The sequence below is a fragment of the Papaver somniferum genome, chromosome 1 (genome assembly GCF_003573695.1).
Source record: "Papaver somniferum cultivar HN1 chromosome 1, ASM357369v1, whole genome shotgun sequence".
NCBI classification, from domain to species: domain Eukaryota; kingdom Viridiplantae; phylum Streptophyta; class Magnoliopsida; order Ranunculales; family Papaveraceae; genus Papaver; species Papaver somniferum.
The window spans coordinates 136,844,743-136,854,401 of record NC_039358.1 but is presented as its reverse complement, the minus strand read 5'-3'; the positions used below and the strand labels follow the sequence as shown (position 1 = coordinate 136,854,401).

At 36.8% G+C, this 9,659-nt stretch overlaps 1 protein-coding gene and 1 pseudogene across 1 annotated transcript; one reads left to right on the top strand and one right to left on the bottom strand.

The window, feature by feature from the left end:
- Positions 1-369: 369 nt before the first annotated feature.
- LOC113301959 (protein NOI4-like) lies at positions 370-3,773 on the top strand. Its single transcript, XM_026550792.1, has 3 exons — positions 370-552; positions 2,321-2,509; positions 3,441-3,773. Exons 1-3 carry the CDS (start codon positions 547-549, stop codon positions 3,483-3,485), a joined length of 240 nt encoding a protein of 79 aa, XP_026406577.1. The 5' UTR covers positions 370-546; the 3' UTR covers positions 3,486-3,773.
- Positions 3,774-3,975: 202 nt separating this feature from the next.
- On the bottom strand, positions 3,976-8,700 carry LOC113301969 (annotated as a pseudogene).
- Positions 8,701-9,659: the final 959 nt, after the last annotated feature.

The window sequence follows — 9,659 nt, the reverse complement described above, 5'->3', positions numbered from 1 at the left end:
ACTAAATATACTCCACTGCCTTAACGTCACACTCCAGACTACTCTCAAATTTAATCGTTTGTTTTGGTCTTTGATCTTTGGTTATGATCGTACCATTGTGGACGCTCTAAACCTTGGTTCAAAATTTCAAACATCGTCACACCAATTTTCCTAGGATGATCTTATCAACTTTAAATTACTTATGACCGTAGATTGATATAATTATGCAACAATGTCCCATAATCCAGCGGATATGAGACCTACGATGATGTAAGGACTTAGGTCAAGACAGACTGAGACAGCAGTTACGTGGTCTGTGGGACTGAATGAATTTATTTATTTTTAGGTCACAAAATTCGGCCATTGAAAGGTCGTACTTTTGCATTTCCCTCTTTCTCTTTCTGAAAAAAACGCCAACTTTTTCTAGAGAGAGAAAAAACAAAGTATAAGTTGTAAAGTCTTTGTGTTTACATTATCATCATTTCATTTCATTGCGTTTCCTTTGAAAGAAGAAAAAAGGCATCTCTCTTCAGTTCAGGAATTTTCTATCTAACTCTCGGACTATTCATGTCGGTAAGAGAAGCCTTTAGACCTCTTTTTCTTCATTTTTATTTTGAATTTTGTTTCTATTATTTGATCATTTTGGAGTAATTTTACTGTTCTATTTCATGTATTCCTTGTTTAATATGTTAAATTAGGTTCAATTTTGATCTGTTTTTGTTTAGATTAATTCGTATTTTTGAAGTTTTGGTTTATGGTTTAATTCTTTGTTGTGATAGCTTATTGATTCGATCTGTTGAGCTTCTTATTTAGCTACTCTTTCTTTTTTTTTGTTAGTGAAGGTTACAGCTTTTTAGTTCTATGTGTTAACCTAGTATTAGTATATTTTTATTTCATGTATTTGATTTTTAGTGTTCTTTTGATTGGGACTAATTTATCTTCTGCAACAATTAATTATTTTGTGAATTCAAGTTTGTTTTTTTCTTCTGCATAATTTTGAAGAGTTATGTAATTGAAAGGAGGGTGTTGTAGTTAATGAACTGCTTATAATTGTGGGATTTGTATGTTCTTAACCTTTTCCTGGAGCATATTCTATTAGAATTGGTTTGTTGGTTTTTCCTCTTTGTCATTCTTTAGATTCTAATAGATTTGTCATGCTTTTTCTATTGCTTATTTATGTTCACTTGGTAACAAGTAAGGTTGTAGCCATCCAAAGTAGGAATACTGTTTTGTCTCAGATCAACATAAAAAAGTTCAGTTCTACTGGTTTGTCCAATATGAATTGTACCATATATGCTCCATGGTATATGCCTAAAGCTGGACATCATCAGCCTCAGAAGCTTTGATCATAATCTTTGCTCACACTCCTAATCCTGCACGTTCTATATGTATGATCAGTTTGGATTGGATAAGTTGAGCCAACATGGCCCTTATCCAGCTTTAATCTTGTTAAATTTATGGACCATAAGCCAAAAAAGAAATATTGAAGTTTATGTTTCTTACAAACGTGCAATATTATATGTTAGCTCAAGAAGTATAGGAAGCAGCACCAATATGCATATTTGTGATGGTGCTTATGTGGCCGCACATACAATCATCATGCTTGGATTAATGCCTTTTGTAGTGTTAGGATCGCTCAGTAACTTTCTTCCCTTGGTTTTATTTCTGAGTTCAAGTACCTATTCAGAAGGATGCTATGGTTACAGACTTACAGTTCAACCAATATTACAGTTCAACCAATATTGTATGTTAGACTCACATGATGATTGTATTTTTCTGAGTAAGCGTTCTCTTAGGCTGAGCTTTGCCGGATACTGTTTGCATTTTTGAAGGTGTTGCATGGTAATAAAAGAGCTTTTGTGGTTTTATTATCACATGCTAAAGTTTCTATGCTTCACAGAGTTACATATGCTTCACCTTTTTATATGTTTTTATGATTTTCATTTGTCACTGTTCAGTAAACTGACATTTTAGACCTGAAATGGTAGTTAGCGCAAGGTCACCAATATGTATCACTTATCAACCCATTGCTAGCATAGAACCTCCTAAGTCTTACCTTATCAAGCTTCGATAAGATATTCTGTTAGCATCTTAATTTATGTTCTGTTTTTTTTAATGTGAATATGAACTTTCAACACTGTTTAGGTGATCTTGTGCGGCCTTTTCTTACTATGTAATTTGAATATGAGGCTATGAGATATGTTGAGTTTCATAACTGAAGCAGCTTGCGCTCTATTTTAGTTTATACATTCGACACTAATATTTTGTTTTATCTTTAAATTTCCCGAGGTTCTCCTCGTTGGTAGTTCTCTGAATTTTATGTAAATTTCATTTGTGACAGGACAAAGGTCGGCCATTGCCAAAGTTTGGTGAATGGGATGTCAATGATCCTGCTTCAGCTGAGGGATTCAGTGTGATTTTTAACAAGGCCAGGGACGAAAGAAAGGCAGGCAACAAGCCTGACTCACCAGGAAAGGATGAAACTTCTCTGTATAACAAACCTAGACCAGTTACAGGCAAACCTCAGTCTGTAAGTTCCTCCTCTGCTTATTTACACTTACAATCACATCTATTCAAGGAACGGTGTTCATACCTTTTTGAGTTCTTCTGTGCAAAAACTACTAGCTGTCATCCCATGTCTGAGTTTAACTTGATCTTTGTCTATGCATTTAACTGTGAGAAAAAGTAATGCCTCACCCATTGTGTGCTTCAGACTTTGATTATCCTTGAGTAATGAGATTGACCAAGTAAGTTCCAAACATGCAAATAACATTTACAAATAATAAGACTAATGACAGTAACCGGAGATGCTATGACATCTGAAAAAGAAAACTTGTAACTTAAAGTATGATGGTTTAGTTGGTCTAGGAAGTGGGAAGTTACCCGGAAGCTATTGAGACAAGGATTGTGGGTTGATCAGTTTAACATTAGGCATTTAGCACTAATATTCTAGTTTTTTTTTTTTTTTTTTTTTTTTTTTTAATTTCAAATGGTACGCTTTTAATTCATCCTAACTGTTATACTACATTCTGTCAATAATAATCGGTACTCATTGCATATGTGCACCTATATTGGATAAATGGAGGCAACTGATATGTAAGATATCATTTTGGCTAATAAGCAACTGCCATTGCTATTCTGAGTGCTAGGTAGGGTGGCGTGCAATGAGTGGCCTAGTATGCATGACATGATTTGTTTTGTCAACATTGACACATAGTATCTACTTTTTAGACCTTACTTGCTTGAATGATACTGAATTGCCCATTATATCTCTTCCTTTCTTCTTTCGTTTATATTTAAGCACCAGCCAAACATTAGTTGATCTTAGTTGACTGCCTAGTATTCTCCTGGAAAATATGGGCTGAACCTAGAAATTTAACTGAAATCTCCTAGGTTTGGCGTCGCCTTTGACAAGTACACTATTGCTGTATGCTAATGCTCTTAACACTTTGGATCTGCAGAAAAAATGGTTCTGCTGCGTGCAACCTGCGTATGCGGATTCTTGAGAAGGGGACTCTCACCTGAGATGGCCGAGCCTTCATTTAAAGAAAGTTCATCTACTATATATATACCTTTTCTCCCCCGCCATTATTTTCCACGAGACCAAAGCTGTGGTGGGATTTTGCAGTGATCTGTTTGCTAAGCTCCGCTACTGACCGAGGTTGATGAGAAGTATGGGGTTTGGTGGAGGGAGTTAAGGATGACAGATGAACACTCTTGTTGTATTTAAATATATTTTGTACTACTGACTCGTGTCGACATCATTAAAGCTGACCCTTGTTCTGCTTCCTTCTTTTTTTGTTCGATTTTTTTTAGTTCTCTTTTGCTGCTATTGATTTGGGTCTGATGCAAATTTGTTTTATAACAAAAAAAAGTTATTTATTATTCGAGGAAAAATGGTTTCCCATATATGTACTTGTGTGGGGATATCAGACTGTCTTGAAACTTGTTCTTAGAAGTAAGAGTCTCTGTTTACACAATGCTCTGTGAAAAGAAAAATTCCCAGGGTAATGTGGTAACATTTTATGAAACGACTCTGTACAGGTTTTGATCTTTCCTGTAGGAAAGTTAACCATGAGGAGGTGGAATGACATTAAATAGTTGCAGAACCGAGGGGCAAATGCTCCTAGTTGATTAAACTCTGCAGATTCCTAGTTTCCGCTCGAAGAGGCGCCAAAGAAGATAGATTTGGAGAATGCTTGCTCCTATGAGTACGAGTGATTCTAACATTGCTTTGTGGATTGCCCTCTTACTCATTCCTTGATTCACTGCCCATAACAAAATATTGAATCATATCATCACTTTTTAACTATGGGAGACAGAGAGAGATACAAACATATAGCTTGGCGATCAGTCTGAGCTTCTAGCCAGTGCTGTTCGAACTGGACGTCAAAGAGAGCTTGTTGCAACTTTGAGAGTTGTGCCATCAATGGGTTAAGGTGCTCTGCAAAACCATGTTCAAGAAACAAGGTCATTTTTTCCATTTTTATCAAGAAAGACGAGAGTATTCAAAACCTTAGATATTCTCTAATCATACCATCCTTAGCATGCTGTCCATGATATGCAAAATGGCGAATATGAATATCAAAATCGACGGTTTCGTAATGAGGACCCTTGTTCTTAAAACAAAATTGGTGCAGACCTTCCCTGCGAACCACAAACTCAAATTTCTCGCTCGTCTTGTCGTGAGAATAGTGAACCAAGTCTCCTCTTGGATCCTTTGCCTGCAATATTATTATTACTCCTATAGAGACCATTTTAACACAGAAATCAACAGAAAAAAGAATATGTAAACAAAACTTACAATAAGATCGACACCGTCTTCTAAACCGGAATTCCATGGGACATCAGCTTTGATCACAATATAAGAAACTTGAACCGTGTCGCCTTCATATGGCATAGAATGAGATAAACATTCTTCCTTTTCAACCACAAATCGAATCCCAACTACATACTGTGATTGTTGTAGGCTTATTGATAATACACCGACCACTGTCATTAACATCATAAATCTGCTGCACCTCATTGGATGCCTAAGCAATTCCATGAATTCTGTACAGATAATAAATCAAACCCATATTCAACATGTTGCTGGCAGATTACATCTAAACAATTTATTAACATATAAAACTGTAGATGCAAAGAATGTAGATCTATGAATCCAGTATTTTACATGCACATGTTGATCAAATATCACGCACATATGAAAATACAATACGTTAGAATTGGAAAAACAGAAGTAAATCTTACCTTGAAAAGAAAGCAAATCTGATACAATACAGTTTAAGATGTCTGCTTTTCTTCCACTCGATGAGAATCATACGAAAATGTCAGTTCTAGTTTTCTTATTTTACTGAAGAATTTTAGGAGACAAAATTGTTTACCAATTATGTATATAGGTTGAATCTCTATGCGCAGGATGCGCACCAACAGAAAAATGAGTGCGGGGAATTCTGTTATAGTTTGGACCTTCCAAATTCACTTTCTACTTGACTGTGAAATTAAAAGGGATCTATATTTAGGAATGCAAGTTTGGTCATTTTGATTCGTGCCATCTGCAAACACAAATTACATCTTCTATAGTCGACTGACGTTAGAAATGGTAAAAGCTAAAATCAACTTACGCTGCTTCTAATTTTATACATTGTACTCGCCATTAGTTACAAATACAAATAAGAAGTTATGATACAAACTGATAGAGCTAAAACTACTGATTTTATAGTGACCGAGGTTGGAATTCGGCCCTTGTCCTTGCGAAAAAAGAGTCCTTGGTACACTGGCAGATTTACAAGTACCACCAGACTACATTGAACAATTTGCAATACTAGTGGCTGCTCCAGAACTTTACCTTCCACATTAACTATCACTCTCTTTAGACCTCCAACTAAACTGAATAAGTTGATCAAAGCAATAGTTGCTATAATTGTTGTAAAAATAGGAGAAGTAGTTCCAAATTCCATTTTATCTTGCTCATACATCTTTAACACCTCCTCGTCTGCAAACTTAGAACTGATGACAAATCCAGACTTAGCAAATCCTGATAGCTTTCGGATGGTATCAAATGTGGCTAACAGATATGAGGTTATCCTTCTAAACATCCACATCCTCTGGTCATTCCACCACGCTTTCAGTGTGCCACCTGAATGTAAGAACTCAACTAAGCTATATATGTACTTTGTCAAGATCAAGTACATGAATGGTTGGAACCATGGGCTTGTAATCTGATCATAAAGCAGAAATTTGTCATAAGCATCTCACTTTTCGTCTTACATGAGAGGGAAAGAGAGAAAGAGGTACAGGAAGGGTACCTTAGGAAAGAGGGGAATGCCCTTTAGGAGGCAAAGAGGTGGAATGAGAAGGTAGTACATAGTGGGAAAGCAGTTAAGACACCAACAGTCCTGAGAGTAGTACCCCATTTGAAGTGCTAAAGAGATCTTCCGATGCCCATACAGAAATGTGTTGTACTTTGACAGCAAAATCTGAAGATGTCCCTCTGCCCATCTCTTATGCTGAATAAGTGCCTCCCCTAATGTGCTTGGAGCAACACCTAAGAAACCAGGCCTCTCTGGATTGAGGTAAACCGATTTCCATCCTCTACATTTTATGGATAACCCTGTCAGAACATCCTCCACTGCGCAATTATACTTCAGCCCCATCTGCAAATTAATATCTATAACCATAAGTACTGTAAGCAACATCATAACAAATGTGTGCATGTATGTGAGACAGAACCTCGTTTCCCCATTCAGTGTTTTCCTCATAAGTACAGCTTGCAAGAGCCTTTGATTTGTCTTCGAGTTCCTCAACACTCCCTTCGCATAGCTTTCTCACACTAGTGTCTATTCTCAATGGATTTCCTTTACTGTACTTCCTCCCCAGAAGTGTCTCTCTTCTGTGAAAGCAACCAGTCCCTATGTACAAAGGCCCTCCACTACCATCCATACCTCGCAGCTCCACCTTTATCATCAATAATGAAATGTTCTGAGAACCAATACTTTGAAAAACAACTGATATGCAGAAAACTGTAAACTCGATATTGTACATTGTATATAACACAAAGGCTATTAGAGTAAATGTCATGCGTGCTGATGTTACGTAACATCTGTGGGTACTGAACATAAGCAATCTCAAGACCCTTCTCTTCATCCATGAAGAAACATAAAGCATCTCTTATGGATTCAGAATCGTTTGAGTACATGTCGCAGTCCACAGTGAGGATAATCTGACCATTGCTTATCTCTAAGGATACCCTTATCTGCACAGTGTAGTAACAACAATAAGAACAAAGTATTTCACAAATAATGGTAATGCGGCTAAAAACTGCAGGTCTTTTAATGCATATACCAATGCATTCAAAGCTCCAGCTTTGAAGTTATGGTGGTGTTGTTGGTTTTTTTCCCGGGCCAAGTATACAAGCATAGGCAATTTGCATCCTTCAACATCCACGGCATGTGGATCTCGGCTATCAATTAATATCTACACCAAAGTGAAATTTTTAATGTCAATATAATAGTTCCCAAATTTGACAGTACCCTTGTTGAGCTAGCGAAACAAATGAAAAATAATTTACCTGAAGGATTGTTGGATGGTCACGCTGAGAAGCAACGGAAGCCCATTCTGAAAATCCTTTGTGCTTGGCCTGCATTTCTTCAGGAATCCTTCCCAATTTCGTTGCAGTTTCAATTCGCTGCTCCATTTCCTCGTATAATATCTGGAAACAGTAAATTGAAAGAGCTGTATTGTGAACAGAGCAGAGACAACAACTCCAATGCCTGAGAAATTATCTATGACATGGTTGTGTTTGACACAAACACATAGCGCACGAAGTACTTACGAAACAAAACGTTGTCAGTACCTTAATGCGAGACCATTCTTGAGAATTCAAAGCAGCAGTTGGGGGATTTGAAAGACATGCCATGGGTGACCTTGGCTCCACCTTAAATTTTTTACAAAATGGAATCCAGAACTTGGCGAAATGAGAAGCCTCTATCAGAGCATAAAACATCAACTCTGACCCACCGTCATCTGACAAGTACACACTGAGATTCTCAGATGGGTAATTGAAAGCCATGACTGACAAAACAGTGTTAATCACCATTATTGGTGGCTCTATTGTAGGGTCTGCAGTACATACAAATATATCTACACCAGGTAACTTCTCCTCATATCTGCAATTACCGACAGTGAAAGAGCAATTAAAATCTAAGGTTTCAGAGACTGTTGTTCGTACAGCTTAGATGGTACTAGTACCTGAGTGAGAGTCTATGTCTGAAGGTGTTACGATATACGAGGTTCCAACGAACAGCTTGAGTGAAAAGCCAATAAATAGTGAACCATATCTCACACCCTAGCAAACCAATCCAACACCATCTTCTTGTTTCTCCAAACTCAGCTCCATCGGCAAGTCCTGTGACTCTATACACCAGAATCAAACAGATACAAATGAAGGTAGAAACTGAAAACAATCGATAAGCAACTCGACCCTTTGATTCCTTTGTTTCAAATAGTGGAAGATCATATTCTTCATCATCCCTGCTCTCTCTACTGCTTCCCATCTCCCTCTACCTCACGGATCACTGATTGATAGTCCAAAATTGTCAAAATATTAGCCGGCTAGAAGAAGAAGATAAGTTAGAGGCGCTTTCTTAGTCGGTCATCTATAAGTGAGGTCTGAAGAGGTAAAAAAGCCATAACCACTCAAAATTCAGGATGTAAACCCGCGGAAATAAAAATTTCAAGATGTGAACCTTCGTAAATAAATATTAGTAGCTTGGTCAAAAAACCAGAATCTCAGTAGCTATTAAGTAGAAATTGCAATGGGAAAATTAGGGGGAGATCCAAAAAGAAATATTATTCTTATTGTCAGGTCCACAATTAATTTTAGGTACCGTGACACTCAATATTATTTCCGTGACACCCATAATTATATGAAATTATTAAATATGTCTGCATGACGGGTTATGCATCCGGGGTATAATCGGCAACGCAACTTGCACATAACATATCTAAAAATCCGCGTCTCGGAATTTTACAAATTTTATATCGTTGGAAATCTTTTTAAGAGAGCTACGCAACGAGTAGAAACAAGAATATCAAATTTTTGTTTTTCACGAAAAAAATCGGAGGTGATCATCATTTTAGGCAAAATTTTCGAAAACTTGATACATAACCATTATGCAGCCACCAAAAAAGATGCATAACACATTCTGCAGACGCATAACGAATTATGCAACCATTTTCTCCACTGCATAACAAATTATGCATCTGGATAACAAAGTTATGCATCTATAACAAGTTATGTAACCATTATTTTGGTTGATTTTAGTGCATACAGAAAAGATTGATGCATAATGCATTATGCATCGAGAAAAGATTGATGCATGATATGCATCCGTAAATATGGTTGCATAATGCATTATGCATTCATATTTTGGATGCATATCAAGTTATGCATCCATTTTCTTGACTGCATAACAAGTTATGCAACAATTTTCGATTTCATACCCAATAAAAAAATGCTGGATAATGTGTTATGCATCCATTTCCTTGACTGCATAATAGTTTATGTAGACATTTTCTCGACTGCATGACATGTTATGCAGTCATAACAGCATCACCACTTTATTATCATCCGTCAAACCACTGTCAACAACAACTCCATTAGCAGCACTATAACAACT